At 49.5% G+C, this 18,457-nt stretch overlaps 1 protein-coding gene across 1 annotated transcript; it reads right to left on the bottom strand.

Moving 5' to 3' along the window:
* Window positions 1–4,949: 4,949 nt before the first annotated feature.
* On the bottom strand, window positions 4,950–17,835 carry POLD3 (DNA polymerase delta 3, accessory subunit). The gene is made up of 12 exons (XM_044284974.1): window positions 17,713–17,835; window positions 13,619–13,674; window positions 13,186–13,288; window positions 10,349–10,388; window positions 10,136–10,268; window positions 9,816–10,050; window positions 8,833–8,905; window positions 8,062–8,197; window positions 7,803–7,918; window positions 7,032–7,117; window positions 6,761–6,839; window positions 4,950–5,916 (listed from the first exon to the last, which is right to left on the bottom strand). Exons 1-12 carry the CDS (start codon window positions 17,767–17,769, stop codon window positions 5,729–5,731), a joined length of 1,302 nt encoding a protein of 433 aa, XP_044140909.1. The 5' UTR covers window positions 17,770–17,835; the 3' UTR covers window positions 4,950–5,728.
* Between the last annotated feature and the right edge of the window lie 622 nt (window positions 17,836–18,457).

The raw sequence follows: 18,457 nt of genomic DNA, 5'->3' as shown, positions 1-18,457 counted from the left end.
TTCGTGACAATGCGCTGTGATACCACTCGGTGTTATCTGTGATGTTTCATAGGACTGCAGGTGAAGGCATCATATGGCGATATCGGAGGCATGCCATGGTGATTTGTGGGCGTGGCTTAATACAATACATATAGATATTTAGCCAGTATAGCACGGGACATGCAGACGTTATTGGCTGCAATTCCATACTGAAGTCCTCAACGAAACGTGTTTACCAAGATATGGGAAGATATAATCTGGAAGTGTCTATAAAACCGCAGATGGTACACCAGCACTTATGTACTCGGGGACAGAAAGTCATCCATGTGCAAATCCTGAAATAAATACCACCATCTAGTGCCATAATGTTCTCAAGTAACAGTGTTAGACAATTAACAAAAAGAATACCGCCATACAGTGCCTAAATAACAGTATTATATAATATAGATACAGCATCCATATAGCAGTGCTATATCTAGGTCTTATAATAGTGGAAAGTGTGGTTTGCAATAGTGGAAAGTGTGGTTTGCATTTGTATTCAGTCCCCCGAGTCAATACTTTGTAGGACCACCTTTCACTGCAATTACATATCGTTTGGGGGATGTCTCTACCAGCTTTGCACATCTAGAAGCTGAAATTTTTGCCCATTCCTCTTTGCAGAAGAGCTGACGCTCAGTCAGATCCGATGGAGAGCGTCTGCGAACAATTTTCAAGTCTTGCTGTAGATCTCACTGGGATTTAGGTCTGGACTGTGACTGGGCCGTTCTAACACACAGATTCTTAGATCTAAAACCTTCCATTGTAGCTCTGGCTGGATGTTGAGGGTCGTTGTCCTGCTGGAAGATGAACCTCCGCCCCAGTCTCAAGTCTTTTGCAGCCTCTACCAGGTTTTCCTCCAGAACTGCCCTGTATTTAGCTCCATCCATCTTCCCATCATCTCTGTCCCTGCTGAAGAAAAGCCTCTCCCAGCATGATGGTTCACGGTGGGGATGGCGTGTTCTGACACAGAGTTTTGTATTTAGGCCAAAAAGTTCCACTTGGTCACATCTGACGAGAGCACCTTCTTCCACATGTTTCCTGTGTCCCCTACATGGCTTGCGGCAAACTTCAAACAGAACTTCTTATGGCTGCTTTCAAAAATGTCTTCTTGCCACTCTTCCATAAAGACCAGATTTGTGGAGCACACGACTAATAATTGTCCTGTGGACAGATTCTCCCACCTGAGCGGTGGCTCTCTGCAGCTCCTCCAGTGACAATTGGCCTCTTGGCTGCTTCTCGGATTAGTGCTCTCCTTGCCTGGGCTGTCAGATTAGGTGGACGGCCATGTGTTGGCAGGTCTGCAGTTGTTCCATACTCCTTCCATTTTTGGATGATGGATTGAACAGTGCTCTGTGAGATGTTCAGAGTTTTGGATATTTTTTTTTCATAACCTAACCTTGCTGTACACTTCTCCACAACTTTATCCCTGACCTGTCTGGTGTGCTCCTTGGTTTTCATGATGCTGTTTGATAACTAATGTTCTCCAACAAACCTCCGAGGCCTTCACAGAACAGCTGGCGTAATACTGAGAATACATAACACTCAGGTGGACTCTATTTACTAATTAGGTGACTTCTGAAGGCAATTGGTCACACTGTATTTTATTTAGAGGCATCAAGGTACAGGGGGGGGTTGAATACAAATGCACAACACACTTTCCCGATTTTTATTTTCTTAAAATTCTGAAAACCATCATTTTCTTTTCACACATACTTTTTCAAGGCACTCTAATACTACCATACAATGCCCATCTGTTACCTCTATCAAACCCACTATGCCCCCGCTGGTCCTTATGCATCAAACAGATGAGGAACTTCTAACAATCACCAGGCAAAGAATTAGGACCAGGGGCAATTATATTTGTGTCTCTGGAGAGCAGCGATTCACCTGTGTTCAAACCAAGAGATGCTTTCTGCCCCACACTAGGTTTATCTTTTCTGCTTTTTGTCCTTTTACACCAGCTGCGGATCGGTCGTTACCTGGAATCTATGCCGCACATCAAGTCATCTCCTTGTGTACATCAGGATGTACTGCTGACAAACAATGGATCTGTATTTGGACGAATGACTGCAGAGAATGCAGGAGATGACCAGGAAGAAACCGTTCGTTCTCCATTATTGCCCCATGTATCAACACATGGAAATGGATCACTATTCCTGGCACACAAACACTACAAAACTCAGGTGGGAACGTCCAACCATGACAGCTGGCAAAAAAAAAATCTACATGCATAATGAAAGTTTTTGAATGAATTTAATAATTTTTGACTTGTGTGATCATATGGACAATTTTTCTCCAGAAAGTCCTCTTTTCTGTCTTCTGAAAATCATTGTCAACTTGTTGCCTTCTTCCACTTCTCCTAAGAACTGTCTTCTCTAGCTGGGTCTTCTCGTGATACATCCACAGTAGGATAAAGCTCCAGTTAGTTCATTAGTCCTTCAAGTAGAAGGTCCAATGATCCACTTCTGTTATCAAAATAATCCCAAAAAGGTCAAAAGCGCCAAAACTTTTCACATTGGTTTCTTTGGCTACAGCCTGGACATCTACAGATGCTTTTATGGTTCTTTCGTTCTTGTAGAGTTGTTTCCTCCAAGGAATCAGTAAGCATCTCCACTCAACACTGTATTATCCTACGTTCCAGTAGAAATTATGAGCGTCATGTTACAGAAACCAAAAGCTGTATAGCCATCATCTCCCACCATAAATCATGCCGGAGTGGAGCTGAAGGCTCGTCTTCATCGCCACAGACTTCTCATAGATTAATTTTATCATGTTAGCTTTTGGTCAAAGTTCCCGAAAGATTGCGTTTTATAGGTTGTAAAAGACAAATCCGATAAATTTTGGACAGGTCTGAGGTCGAGGAACATTCTCGTAATCTTACTATACGTCCAAGGAAGAACTCTGAAAACAAGATGGAAACAGAATTTTAAAAGGGAAGATCTATGTCTCGTAAAGTGGTGACAGCCACATGCTGGGTCTGTCTCCTCTTCTAAGAAGCAATAATCTTCTCAATTCCCCGCTCACCATGCAGCAGAAGATAGGTATTTACTATTCAATTTCTGGAGGAGGGATGGTGCTGTGCCCGGGGGAAATATAACCGCACTAGGATTGTTCTGGAGAATTTTTCAGTTTTAAACAATATTATGTTTCATGGGTCAAAGTCTTTTTCGCACTACTGAGTCATTAGGTTGGCCATGGTGGAATTAACTACTTCACAGAACTTCCCAAACCTCTGCAGAAGGATCTACCAAGAGACTCAGCTTGAGGCTTCTGGGCCCCAATGCAAGACGTAGAGCAGGGCCCCGACCTACCATGTGTAGTTTACAACACTGATGTTTAGTGTTGCGGCAGTGACTTTGAAGCCCCCCCTCATCCATCAGGGTTTGTGTACACCTGGTACCTCTGCACACCCTATGGCTACACCCCTGGGTCCACCTACAACAGGTGACGGAAATGAAGTGTATGAGCTCCAGCAAGATGCATTAAAATGGGCCACTTGGTAGGACATACGGTTCATGTTATGACTTCAGGAGAACATGAGGTCACTAGGAACAGTTTGTTGCTCACCAGGGGCATCCGAGCTCAATGGATCCGGTAAACTCAAGTTATGGCCATGGTTAACTGGTGACAGAAGGGGCACCCATCACAGGTGACCAAATATCTCCCCCAGTTGGCTGCAGTAAGGGTTTTTCCCCCTTGAGGAAATTTTTGTAGACCCAGTCATGCAAGTCAAGTATCCAAATGAAAGAATAAAAAGACCCTTTCGGGGTCAACTAGAATCATGAGGGCATGCAGATTTTGGGTCACACGGGACCATGAGGTCAGGATTAGTAATACCAGGTGCAGGCTTTTTGGAAGTAGGCAGCTGTTTTTTAAAAATATTTTTAACAACCCCTTTAAATAAATTAGTAAATGTGACCAGAGACAACTTAGAAGCTCCTGGGTCTCAATGCAATATCTGTACTGGGCCCCTCCCATACCATTCACCCCACCCCCCTCCTGGACAACTGCCAGGAGGTGGTCCCTCACAAGCTGCTCTGCATAGTGCCCCCTTATTGCGCCCACTATCCGTTAGATGCTATCCTTTTACATCGGATGCAGCCACCACCAGAGGGAGCTGTACACCACACATATATTGACTCAATACCAGTACACAGCCAGCTCCCTCTAGTGGTGGCTGCAGGCACACAGATTAGGATGTAATATTATTGGAGTAATGATTGCAGACCGCTGGCCATATTTAGATTTTTTTTATTTAATTTCTTTCATCCTCAAGCTCATTGATGCACATACAAACTTGAGAAATATTGAGGCCCGATGCAAGGCCAACAACATAGAATGCATCATCTCTAATTCCAGCAGAGGTATTACCTCCAACATCCGGTGTCCAGAGCTAAGCAATGTATGACGGGTCAATAAGCCGTCCGCCATACTAGCGGGGCACGAGTAGTCTGCTTTCTCTATATTCAGTGATATACAAATTTACTAAATAGATCTTAATAGACGCCATATAACGGTTGGTTTTGGATCAGTCCATGGACGTAGAGTGTGCCTCTACTGCCCTCTAGTGGAAGAGAACATCACAACACTGCCCTGTCAGAAGCAGCTCGGTCCTCACTAGTCAACAGGAGCGTACAGGTCGCTGCCTCCCAGAACTGCACATTCCCCTTCTGAAATACTCAGGAGGAGGAGCAGGATCCCCCAGCAGCACAGAGGATTTCAGGCAAGAGGTGTACTGATCTTGTGGGATGAAAGAATGAGAATAGGAAGAACAACCAGCAGCACAGAGTGCATTGGGAGAGTACTGACCTTGTCAGAGGTCTCAGACTGCAAGTTATGTAGTCTATGGAGCAGGGGGCCCCAACAGCACAGAGGATTTCAGGAGATGTGCACTTTTCTTTGGACAGGGGTATATAAACACAAGCCACTTGTCACCTTGAACTGTAGCTTTTAATAGACACCACATAGAGGATGATATAACCAGAACGTGGGGTGACCGCCACACTTAAGGGGGCCCATAATGTAGGAAGGTCCAGTCACTTCATACATGGGGGCGATCTCACCCTCAAGGATTATAAAATCCAGCACGACAGACAGCAACATAGAATATAAAAAAATAGAACATTTACAATATTACAGCCCAGAGCCAACAGAAGCCCTGCGGCCGCCCTCTTGTCAGTTCCTGGGAAAGCTGGGTGACCACTGACATGGACGCCATTACATCTCACACGAGGGCTGTCGGCCAGGAGCTGGGGTGGTATTCTATCTGCAGGTCGGCCAGTCACGAGTCTTGGAGAGCTGGGTGAACTTAGCGCAGGCACGCCCTCTACCGCGGCACAACCGCAGGGGCTGTCACCCAGCTTTCCCAGGTTCCTGAACTCTTATGATGCGGAGGCAGAAAAGCTGGGTGAGGTTACAGCACGCAGCGGTCACCACCCAGCTGTCCCAGTCTCCTGCCTCGTGATACCATGACAGCAGGACATGTCTCCTGTATTATAGGGTCAGCACCCAGCTTTCCCACACCCTGAAAGGAAAATCTGCATATTAAGGCAGCAGTGCAGAGGATGTCAGCGCTGGATTCCACTTTGCAGACTCTGGAGAAAGCTGGGTGCCCACTTCAGTGTAATGTATTGGAGGGCACCCAGCTTTCCCCAGGCCGGATATTCACAGTCTTGGCCGCACACGATGCAGAGCCGCTGCAGTACCACATTCACTTCTTCTGGAAGAAGCCCATGATGGACGCCTGCTTGGTCCCCTTGGCTGCGGCTGCCTTCTTCGTGGTTTTAGGCTCCGCCTTAGTCTCCGGTTTGCTGGCTGCAGGCGGTTTTGCGGATGGCTTGGAGGCGGCGAAGTCGTCGCTGTCTGTGCAGGACTCGCTTTCGTACACTTTCTCAGTCACTAGAAAATGAAGGGAGACGTCAGAACATCGAACTGGGGCCGACGCAGCAAAATAAAGGTCACATGATGCAACCGACACCAAGGTCATGTGACTCCCAGCGCGCTCTGCAGGGGCCCCACTGGATTAGCTGCACCTTCCTATGGGGCACCAAGTCTCTTCCTTGGCATTGTAGACAGTCTTTCAATGCCTCACCGTTTTAATATCTCTGTTAGCTGTCAGTGAGTGAAAAGCATCCATGTTTTACATACAGAGGCTCAGATCCTATAGACACCTCACGGCTGAGGGTTTGTTACTACTGCATTCAATACAGTTAATCGCCTGGACTCCGGGCTGATGCATGTTACCTGCACTGATACACTGAAACAAACTAGCATCCAGGCTGTTCTAGACTGGATACAATTGTAACAAACCCTCAGCTGTGAAAAATATTAGTCTAGGTTCGGATTATAGCCTATGGCTTTATTTAGGATTGCTCCCATTCACTGACAGAAAGCAGAAATCTAAAAAAAAAAAAAAAGGGAGAATTGCTGGTGAAAGACTGGTGTAGCTGCTTCCAGAAAATACCAGGGTGATCCCTGTACCATAACCGCCTGACGTCGTAGTAGCAAAGGAACTACAAGTCACAGCAAGTCCGGCCACTGCTTAAACTTTTCAGGGCATGCTGACACTTGTAGTTCCTCCTGGCTCCCCGCACCGCCGCTTCTCTATCGCGGGTGACGCTAGGGAGGCTCGTCCCCGCCTGCCATTGGCTGCCCCCCCCCTGCACGGGGAGAAGCTACAGCGGGGACCAGGAGCAGGCAGCCAGGGCAAGTATATTTATTGTGAGGGGCCCGGGCGTCTTACCCATGGAGCCTTCAGCATCGATGAAGGTCTTGGATTTCAAGACTCGCTTCCGTTTGCGCCGCTTTACTCCGGGCTGCGTCTGCAAGAAACGATAAAGAGCAGACAATGAGACGAACAGAACAAAATGCAATGCAGGAATTACAGTTAGTCAGTAGAAGCCAGAAGACCACTGCTGTCCTCTCAGGCATCACGTGGGCTCCGTGTCTGTACGGAGCAGCCGGGAGATCTGTGGATGCAGCTCTGAATGTGACTGGAGTAGACAAATGCTTACCTGTGACTCTGGTTCTGTCTCCATCTTCACAATGGGCTCTGAAGGAGGAGGGGATGGAGTCTTCACTTCGGGGGGCAAGGGGCCGGCTGAAGGTAAAGAGCACAGGTTCAAAATCACATTATAGCAGTCCCATCCCCCGCACACAGACTGAACTGCGGCTACAGGCAGCAGTGAAGGGGTTACTGCTCCAACAAATGCTGTTGCGCGATATTGAGGACCCATCTTAAGGAAAGCAGAACTTCCAGCTGCCCCTTTAACAATTCCTAGCAAACGCACGGACCTCTGCCCCCCGACTTGACTCCGTGGCGCACAATACGAGCCTCAGAGCTAACGCTTTGTGACAGGCGCCGGAGCGGTGACCTTTTCCAGATAAAAGACAAATGGTCTGGAGGGGACAGGAGCAGAGATAAAGTGGGGGCTGATGCACAGCAGACTGACGCTGGGAGCCCCGGAGGCCTCACTGCCCCTGTATAATTGCACACTTAACCCCCGGCTCTGGTTAACCCGGCTCTGAACTCCACCTGCGACTAAATCCCTCAGCTCCGCGGGACGGTGGAGAAAGCAAACACACATCAAAGGCGGAGCTGGCGCGAAGGCTTACGAGCAGGCGACACAAACCGGCAGGGAGCGCTGACGTGGGCGCGGCGCAGAAACCGCCACTTACTGCTTGACGGGGTGGATGGCGGTGTTTTGGCAGACGGCGCAGCGGGAAATACAAGGAGCGGTATAAACAGTATGTGGGCGAGAAAGGCGCCATCTGCAGTCACTTACCATGCTCCTCGTCACTGCTGTCAGGCTGCGGCTTCTTGATCCTCCTCCTCTTCTTCTTCTTCACCAGCTTGTCCTGCTCCTCGTCACTGTCCGACATCTCAACCCTCTTCGACTTGCTAGAAAGTTTAAATTCAATAAATGTGTAAATCGCTCGCATTCCCTGAAAGTTTCTGGGTGACTATCGGGGGTTGAGGGTTTGCTGTGGCGCCAATTTATTTCTAGATGTTCAAAACTGAATGTAATGGATAAAAGCAGACACCTTTTCTTGCTTTTAGCGGCCGCTTTAGGGGGTTCACTGTCCTCCTTGGTCTCCGGCGGGGAGAACTCCATCTGCGGAGCTGCTGCCTTCTCCTCCTTGAGCGGCTCACTTGTGGTAGGAGCCTCCTTTACTTTATCTGAAAGATTAAAATGTCAGGAACAAGAAGCTACAGAGTAAAAAGTATAAAGAGCCTGAAAAAGGGAGAGAGGGGACGCTCCCGAGAGGAAATGATGCCACATTATTCTCCTGTACTGTGATCCAGAGCTGCACTCACTATGTACATACATTACTTATCCTGTACTGATCCTGAGTCACATCCTGTATTATACTGCAGAGCTGCACTCACTATTCTGCTGGTGCAGTCACTGTGTACATACATTACTTATCCTGTACTGATCCTGAGTTACATCCTGTATTATACTCCAGAGCTGCACTCTCTATTCTGCTGGTGCAGTCACTGTGTACATACATTACTTATCCTGTACTGATCCTGAGTTACATCCTGTATTATACTCCAGAGCTGCACTCACTATTCTGCTGGCGCAGTCACTGTGTACATACATTACTTATCCTGTACTGATCCTGAGTCACATCCTGTATTATCCTCCAGAGCTGCACTCACTATTCTGCTGGTGCAGTCACTGTGGAAGCTGGCTGCCTCTATATACTATGTATGACCTGATAATCTGACCCCTGTCAGGTAAATACCAGATTATTGGCGTTCTCCTGTAGGTCGCCTCCTGGTGACTTTAGTATAACGCTGTTACTCACGCATAGAAGCTTTTCCGAAGAAGTTGTTCATGGCGCTGGATTTAGCCGATTGTTTGCTGCTGGTTTCGGGCACCTGAAGAAAGAAGAAACAACCAAGAAAGTGAAAAGGTGAGCAGGAAAATTATAGTATGAGGTTATTATTGGAAACTGTCAGCAAGGATGTGGACAGACACCCCCTAAAGAATGCAGAGGGACAGTAAACATGACACTTCTCAGAGTGCAAAACACCATGCTCTGTGCAGACACTGAACAAGCTGGGAATTCTGGATGATTTCAGCTCTGAACTTACAGAATAGTGAGTGCAGCTCTGGAGTATAATACAGGATGTAACTCAGGATCAGTACGGGATAAGTAATGTATGTACACAGTGACTGCACCAGCAGAATAGTGAGTGCAGCTCTGGAGTATAATACAGGATGTAACTCAGGATCAGTACAGGATAAGTAATGTATGTACACAGTGACTGCACCAGCAGAATAGTGAGTGCAGCTCTGGAGTATAATACAGGATGTAACTCAGGATCAGTACAGGATAAGTAATGTATGTACACAGTGACTGCACCAGCAGAATAGTGAGTGCAGCTCTGGAGTATAATACAGGAGGTAACTCAGGATCAGTACAGGATAAGTAATGTAATGTATGTACACAGTGACTGCACCAGCAGAATAGTGAGTGCAGCTCTGGAGTATAATACAGGATGTAACTCAGGATCAGTACGGGATAAGTAATGTATGTACACAGTGACTGCACCAGCAGAATAGTGAGTGCAGCTCTGGAGTATAATACAGGAGGTAACTCAGGATCAGTACAGGATAAGTAATGTAATGTATGTACACAGTGACTGCACCAGCAGAATAGTGAGTGCAGCTCTGGAGTAGAATACAGGATGTAACTCAGGATCAGTACAGGGTAGGTACACAGCAGATGACAGGTATATATAACCCCCTCCATAGCGGATCCGCTATACCTGAGCTGTCACTTACAGCAGGTTCCTTGGCCTCTGTCTTTGTGTCTTTCTGTGATTCTTGAGACTTGGTGGCCGCACGCGAGAACATTCCCATGATGCCCTTTGGCTGGGGTGCAGGTTTGGCAGCAGGTGGAGACGCCTGGCCATTTATGGCTGGTGTGGTTGGAGCCTCGCTCGGTTGGGACCTCTGGAGCTGAGCGATCTCCTCCGGGGACCTGGGCACCGCGGCCGGGCACTGGATGGCACTGAACCTACAGGAAAGGAATACAAAGGTTACCTCTGGTCAGTGAGCAGTGGGGGAGGGGACAAGATGGAGGACGTCTGATGATGACGCACTTGTTGCAGTTCTGGAGGTTGTTCTTGATGATGTCATAGTCTGTACTGAAGAGGGGGGCGCTGTCTTTTAACACAGCTTTTTGGATGCTGTACACGTGGACGCTGGCCACCAGGGCGAGCTTGGATTTTGCAGCTGCAGAGAGATGAAAAGTTTAAAAACCAAGAGGAAGGAGGCAAGCGGAGAAAATGTAAGACTGCAGGTGTGAACAGTACCTTCCAGCTTCTCTTCTCTCACTACCGCCACCTTGTGGTACTGGAACGACAACAGGGGGTTTAGTTATACAGAATGAAGGCTGTATTATCTGAAGGACCTCAGAGTGAGAAGTGCCTGATGGGTGGGGGCCCGCCTGCCGAGACCCTCCCCAATCCCAGGGGCCGTGTCATCCCATAAGAATGGAATGGTGCTCGAGCATCTTCCACAGCAATGAATGGACGTGGAGCTCAAATGCTCGACCATCGCGCCATTCATACAGGGGGATTCAGGACCCCCATTGATCAGACACTGTAAATATTGGAACAACCCTTTTAAGTTAAAGACTAGGCTGCATTCTTAACCCCTTCTAGAGCGTTGCACGACCTCTGAGGCGGCTTTCCCTGGCAGCTCTGTGCTGCGGGCCGGAAGGGCTTCCCTAGGTGGGAGAACGGGGGAGCCGTTCCTGTGAAGAAATGGAGGCTATTACAGTTGTAGTTCTTATGGAGGCCTGCAGGTGGCTCTATAGCAAAACAGTGGAAATTCATTGCAATGCATCAGAGAAGCAATCTGAAGACTATTTATATATACAGTACAGACCAAAAGTTTGGACACACCTTCTCATTCAAATAGTTTTCTTTATTTCCATGACTATGAAAATTGTAGATTCACACTGAAGGCATCAAAACTATGAATTAACACATGTGGAATTATATACATAACAAAAAAGTGTGAAACAACTGAAAATGTGTCATATTCTAGGTTCTTCAAAGTAGCCACCTTTTGCTTTGATTACTGCTTTGCACACTCTTGGCATTCTCTTGATGAGCTCCAAGAGGTAGTCACCTGAAATGGTCTTCACTTCACAGGTGTGCCCTGTCAGGTTTAATAAGTGGGATTTCTTGCCTTATAAATGGGGTTGGGACCATCAGTTGCGTTATGGAGAAGTCAGGTGGATACACAGCTGATAGTCCTACTGAATAGACTGTTAGAATTTGTATTATGCCAAGAAAAAAGCAGCTAAGTAAAGAAAAACGAGTGGCCATCATTACGTTAAGAAATGAAGGTCAGTCAGTCCGAAAAATTGGGAAAACTTTGAAAGTGTCCCCAAGTGCAGTCACAAAAACCATCAAGCGCTACAAAGAAACTGGCTCACATGCGGACCGCCCCAGGAAAGGAAGACCAAGAGTCACCTCTGCTGCGGAGGATAAGTTCATCCGAGTCACCAGCCTCAGAAATCGCAGGTTAACAGCAGCTCAGATTAGAGACCAGGTCAATGCCACACAGAGTTCTAGCAGCAGACACATCTCTAGAACAACTGTTAAGAGGAGACAGTGTGAATCAGGCCTTCATGGTAGAATATCTGCTAGGAAACCACTGCTAAGGACAGGCAACAAGCAGAAGAGACTTGTTTGGGCTAAAGAACACAAGGAATGGACATTAGACCAGTGGAAATCTGGGCTTTGGTCTGATGAGTCCAAATTTGAGATCTTTGGTTCCAAACACCGTGTCTTTGTGCGTCGCAGAAAAGGTGAACGGATGGACTCTACATGCCTGGTTCCCACCGTGAAGCATGGAGGAGGAGGTGTGATGGTGTGAGGGTGCTTTGCTGGTGACACTGTTGGGGATTTATTCAAAATTGAAGGCATACTGAACCAGCATGGCTACCACAGCATCTTGCAGCGGCATGCTATTCCATCCGGTTTGCGTTTAGTTGGACCATCATTTATTTTTCAACAGGACAATGACCCCAAACACACCTCCAGGCTGTGTAAGGGCTATTTGACCATGAAGGAGAGTGATGGGGTGCTGCGCCAGAGGACCTGGCCTCCACAGTCACCGGACCTGAACCCAATGGAGATGGTTTGGGGTGAGCTGGACCGCAGAGTGAAGGCAAAAGGGCCAACAAGTGCTAAGCATCTCTGGGAACTCCTTCAAGACTGTTGGAAGACCATTTCAGGTGACTACCTCTTGAAGCTCATCAAGAGAATGCCAAGAGTGTGCAAAGCAGTAATCAAAGCAAAAGGTGGCTACTTTCAAGAACCTAGAATATGACATATTTTATAGTCATGAAAATAAAGAAAACTCTTTGAATGAGAAGGTGTCCAAACTTTTGGTCTGTACTGTATATATTCAAGCTCCCCAAGGGGGTAAAACATAAAATAAATACAAAAATCCAAATCACCCCTTTTTCCCCATCATAAAAACAAACAAAGATCAGAGGCGCTGCCACATCTCAAAACACCCAAATTATCAACATAAATGTCTTTATCCTGTACAGTGAAGTAAAAATAAAAAAATTAAATAAAAATGCGCACGCGCAGCATTTTTCGGAGCTCCCATAGCAGTGCTTTCCTTCACTTTGGGCGGCATATTCTGGAGCCAGGAGGGGGTGACAGAGGTGGGGTCCGCACTTTTTCTGGTGATACGCGAGTACCCCTTAAAGGGATTATCCAGGTGTTGACAACCTATTCTAACAACAGGCCGTGAACATTAGAGTGGTGGGGCTCCGACTCTCGGCGGCCTCTACATTGCTCGCGTGGGTCCATACCGTACACACTTTCCGTAGCGGCTGTGCTGAGAGTCGGACTCGTCTAACAGTCAGACTATAGTAAGGATAGGCCTTCACTTTCTAAAACCTGGAAGACCCCTTTAAGGGGCTAAACCCTCAGGGGCGGACTGTGTGCAGGTGTTCGGGCCATAAGGAGCCACACACTGCTGTGTAGACACCACCCCCTAGTGGCGGGAACAGGCAGGTGCACCTTTAACAAGTCTGTGGGGAGAACAGGGAAAGGGAGCGATGCACTGAAGAGACGGAGCAGTGGGAGCCCCCCTTTAAGGTGTCTGATCGTGTACTTACGTGGTAGCCATCCTGTAGACATTTGCCGGTCACCAGGTAGGTTACGTGCACCTGCGCGCTCAGGTTCTCCTTTCTCTTCCGAGTGACATAATCATAGAGCATCCTGGAAGAGGGCACAACAGAGGACGTCAGGGACCAGGTTATAGGGGGCCCCTCAATACACAGTCCCTTAATGCTGCAAAGACCCTGTGACCAGAAGCGGATCACATGGCGACCTGCCGCCCCCCCCCCCCCCCCGGGTCATCTGCTGGAAACTATCACAGCGCCTCCGCAGGTGGGGAGCGGTATTACACAACGCAGCGTCTGTGCCGGTGATGACGGGTTCTTCCAGATCTGAAGCAGAAGATCATGCAACAACCTGCCCTTCAGCTGTTGTAGAACTATCACTCCCAGCATGCCCCGACACTCACACGCTCTCCACCCCAATACTCACTGCTTGGCTTGATTGATGTGAACGCCCAGAGTGAGGCTCAGCCATTTGTACGTCACCTGGAAACAGAATAAAAGGAGCGTCACTATAGAGAGTATTGGGGGGATGGGGGCGTATACAGTGCAGGGTACCCGTATACAGAGAGTATGGGGGGCGTATACAGTGCAGGGTACCCGTATACAGAGAGTATGGGGGGGGCGTACACAGTGCAGGGTACCCGTATACAGAGAGTATGGGGGCGTATACAGTGCAGGGTACCCGTATACAGAGAGTATGGGGGCGTATACAGTGCAGCGTACCCGTATACAGAGAGTATGGGGGCGTATACAGTGCAGCGTACCCGTATACAGAGAGTATGGGGCGTATACAGTGCAAGGTACCCGTATACAGAGAGTATGGGGGGTGTACACAGTGCAGGGTACCCGTATATAGAGTATGGGGGGCGTACACAGTGCAGGGTACCCGTATACAGAGAGTATGGGGGGCGTACACAGTGCAGGGTACCCGTATACAGAGAGTATGGGGGGCGTATACAGTGCAGGGTACCCGTATACAGAGAGTATGGGGGGCGTATACAGTGCAGGGTACCCGTATACAGAGAGTATGGGGGGCGTACACAGTGCAGGGTACCCGTATACAGAGCGTATGGGGGGCGTACACAGTGCAGGGTACCCGTATACAGAGAGTATGGGGGGGCGTATACAGTGCAGGGTACCCGTATATAGAGTATGGGGGGCGTACACAGTGCATGGTACCCGATACAGAGAGTATGGGGGGCGTACACAGTGCAGGGTACCCGTATACAGAGAGTATGGGGGGCGTACACAGTGCAGGGTACCCGTATACAGAGAGTATGGGGGGTGTATACAGTGCAGGGTACCCGTATATAGAGTATGGGGGGGGTGTACACAGTGCAGGGTACCCGTATACAGAGAGTATGGGGGGCGTACACAGTGCAGGGTACCCGTATACAGAGAGTATGGGGGGCGTACACAGTGCAGGGTACCCGTATACAGAGAGTATGGGGGGCGTACACAGTGCAGGGGTACCCGTATACAGAGAGTATGGGGGCGTACACAGTGCAGGGTACCCGTATACAGAGAGTATGGGGGGCGTACACAGTGCAGGGTACCCGTATACAGAGAGTATGGGGGGCGTACACAGTGCAGGGTACCCGTATACAGAGAGTATGGGGGGCGTACACAGTGCAGGGTACCCGTATACAGAGAGTATGGGGGGCGTACACAGTGCAGGGTACCCGTATACAGAGAGTATGGGGGCGTATACAGTGCAGGGTACCCGTATACAGAGAGTATGGGGGGCGTATACAGTGCAGGGTACCCGTATACAGAGAGTATGGGGGGCGTATACAGTGCGGGGGTACCCGTATACAGAGAGTATGGGGGGCGATACAGTGCGGGGTACCCGTATACAGAGTATGGGGGGGCATATACAGTGCGGGGTACCCGTATACAGAGAGTATGGGGGGCGTACACAGTGCAGGGTACCCGTATACAGAGCGTATGGGGGGCGTACACAGTGCAGGGTACCCGTATACAGAGAGTATGGGGGGGCGTATACAGTGCAGGTACCCGTATATAGAGTATGGGGGGCGTACACAGTGCAGGGTAGCCCGTAATCCAGAGAGTATGGGGGGCGTACACAGTGCAGGGTACCCGTATACAGAGAGTCTGGGGGGCGTACACAGTGCAGGGTACCCGTATACAGAGAGTATGGGGGGTGTATACAGTGCAGGGTACCCGTATATATAGTATGGGGGGGCGTACACGAAGTGCAGGGTACCCGTATACAGAGAGTATGGGGGGCGTACACAGTGCGGGTACCCGTATACAGAGTATGGGGGGCGTACACAGTGCAGGGTACCCGTATACAGAGAGTATGGGGGCGTACACAGTGCAGGGTACCCGTATACAGAGAGTATGGGGGGCGTACACAGTGCAGGGTACCCGTATACAGAGAGTATGGGGGGCGTACACAGTGCAGGGTACCCGTATACGAGAGTATGGGGGGCGTACACAGTGCAGGGTACCCGTATACAGAGAGTATGGGGGGCGTACACAGTGCAGGGTACCCGTATACAGAGAGTATGGGGGGCATACACAGTGCAGGGTACCCGTATACAGAGAGTATGGGGGGCGTACACAGTGCAGGGTACCCGTATACAGAGAGTATGGGGGCGTAACAGTGCAGGGTACCCGTATACAGAGAGTATGGGGGGCGTACACAGTGCAGGGTACCAGTATACAGAGAGTATGGGGGGCGTATACAGTGCGGGGTACCCGTATACAGAGTATGGGGGGGCATATACAGTGCGGGTACCCGTATACAGAGAGTATGGGGGCGTATACAGTGCGGGGTACCCGTATATAGAGTATGGGGGGCGTACACAGTGCAGGGTACCCGTATACAGAGAGTATGGGGTGCGTACACAGTGCAGGGTACCCGTATACAGAGAGTCTGGGGGCGTACACAGTGCAGGGTACCCGTATACAGAGTCTGGGGGCGTACACAGTGCAGGGTACCCGTATACAGAGAGTATGGGGGAGTATACAGTGCAGGGTACCCGTATAAAACCATAAATACAGTGTAAATATTGGGGTGTACAGGACACAGGTGGGGGGTGTATATATTGGGGTGTACAGGACACAGGTGGGGGGTGTATATATTGGGGTGTACAGGACACAGGTGGGGGGTGTATATATTGGGGTGTACAGGACACAGGTGGGGGGTGTATATATTGAGGTGTACAGGACACAGGTGGGGGGTGTATATATTGGGGTACAGGACCACAGGTGGGGGGTGTATATATTGGGGTGTACAGGACACAGGTGGGGGGTGGTATATATTGGGGTGTACAGGACACAGGTGGGGGGTGTATATATTGGGGGTACAGGACACAGGTGGGGGGTGTATATATTGGGGTGTACAGGACACAGGTGGGGGGTGTATATATTGGGTGTACAGGACACAGGTGGGGGGTGTATATATTGGGGTGTACAGGGACACAGGTGGGGGGTGTATATATTGGGGTGTACAGGACACAGGTGGGGTGTATATTGGGGTGTACAGGGACACAGGTGGGGGTATATATTGGGGTGTTACAGGACACAGGTGGGGGGTGTATATATTGGGGTGTACAGGACACAGGTGGGGGGTGTATATATTGGGGTGTACAGGACACAGGTGGGGGGTGTATATATTGGGGTGAACAGGACACAGGTGGGGGGTGTATATATTGGGGTGTACAGGACACAGGTGGGGGGTGTATATATTGGGGTGTACAGGACACAGGTGTGGGGTGTATATATTGGGGTGTACTGGACACAGGTGGGGGGTGTATATATTGGGGTGTACAGGACACAGGTGGGGGTATATATTGGGGTGTACAGGGCACAGGTGGGGGGTGTATATATTGGGGTGTACTGGACACAGGTGGGGGGTGTATATATTGGGGTGTACAGGACACAGGTGGGGTGTATATATTGGGGTGTACAGGACACAGGTGGGGGGTGTATATATTGGGTGTACAGGGCACAGGTGGGGGGTGATATATTGGGTTACTGGACACAGGTGGGGGGTGTATATATTGGGGTGTACAGGGCACAGGTTGGGGTGTATATATTGGGGTGTACAGGGCACAGGTGGGGGTGTATATATTGGGGTGTACAGGGCACAGGTGGGGGTGTATATATTGGGGTGTACAGGGCACAGGTGGGGGTATATATATTGGGGTGTACAGGCACAGGTGGGGTATATATATTGGGGTGTACAGGGCACAGGTTGGGGTGTATATATTGGGGTGTACAGGGCACAGGTGGGGGTATATATTGGGGTGTACAGGGCACAGGTGGGGGGTGTATATATTGGGGTGTACAGGGCACAGGTGGGGGTATATATATTGGGGTGTACAGGGCACAGGTGGGGGGTGTATATATTGGGGTGTACAGGGCACAGGTGGGGGGTGTATATATTGGGGTGTACAGGACACAGGTGGGGGGTGTATATATTGGGGTGTACAGGACACAGGCGGGAGGAGGCGGCACACAGAGGGTTAACAGTAATGGCGGCGGGCTCACGATCTTGTTGTGGTCGGTCACCAGCTCGTCGATGTTCTCCAGGTACAGCTCGTCCATGGCGCCGGCCCCGCTCTCCTCCGCACACTGACAGATTTGGCGCCGCCGTTGAGACCCCCCTCTAGGAGTGCGCATGCGCAGACCAGCCGCACTGATAGGCTGCTGTGGAGACTGACGCGAAGAACAGTCAATAGAAAAAGGCGGCAGAGCACGTGTAACCTTAGGACACGCCTCTTCCTGTGAGGGTGGGAGGAGCTAACTGTGCTTCATAATTGTGTAAACTTGTGATTGCCAGGGAAACGCAGGATGGAGAGAAGAAGAGGATGATAGTGTTATGGGGGATCTGTGGAGGACACACTGTTATGGGGATCTGTGGAGGACACTGTTATGGGGGGATCTGTGGATGACGCACTGTTATGGGGGATCTGTGAATGATGCACTGTTATGGGGGATCTGTGGATGACACACTGTTATGGGGGATCTGTGGATGACGCACTGTTATGGGGGATCTGTGGATGACGCACTGTTATGGGGGATCTGTGGATGACGCACTGTTATGGGGGATCTGTGGAGGACACACTGTTATGGGGGATCTGTGGATGACGCAATGTTATGGGGGATCTGTGGAGGACACACTGTTATGGGGGATCTGTAGATGACACTGTTATGGGGGATCTGTGGAGGACACACTGTTATGGAGGATCTGTGAAGGAAACACTGTTATGGGGGATCTGTGGAGGACGCACTG

Source organism: Bufo gargarizans, chromosome 3, assembly GCF_014858855.1.
Source record: "Bufo gargarizans isolate SCDJY-AF-19 chromosome 3, ASM1485885v1, whole genome shotgun sequence".
NCBI lineage: Eukaryota > Metazoa > Chordata > Amphibia > Anura > Bufonidae > Bufo > Bufo gargarizans.
The sequence above is the reverse complement of the archived record's forward strand: the minus strand, read 5'-3'. Positions and strand labels throughout refer to the sequence as shown.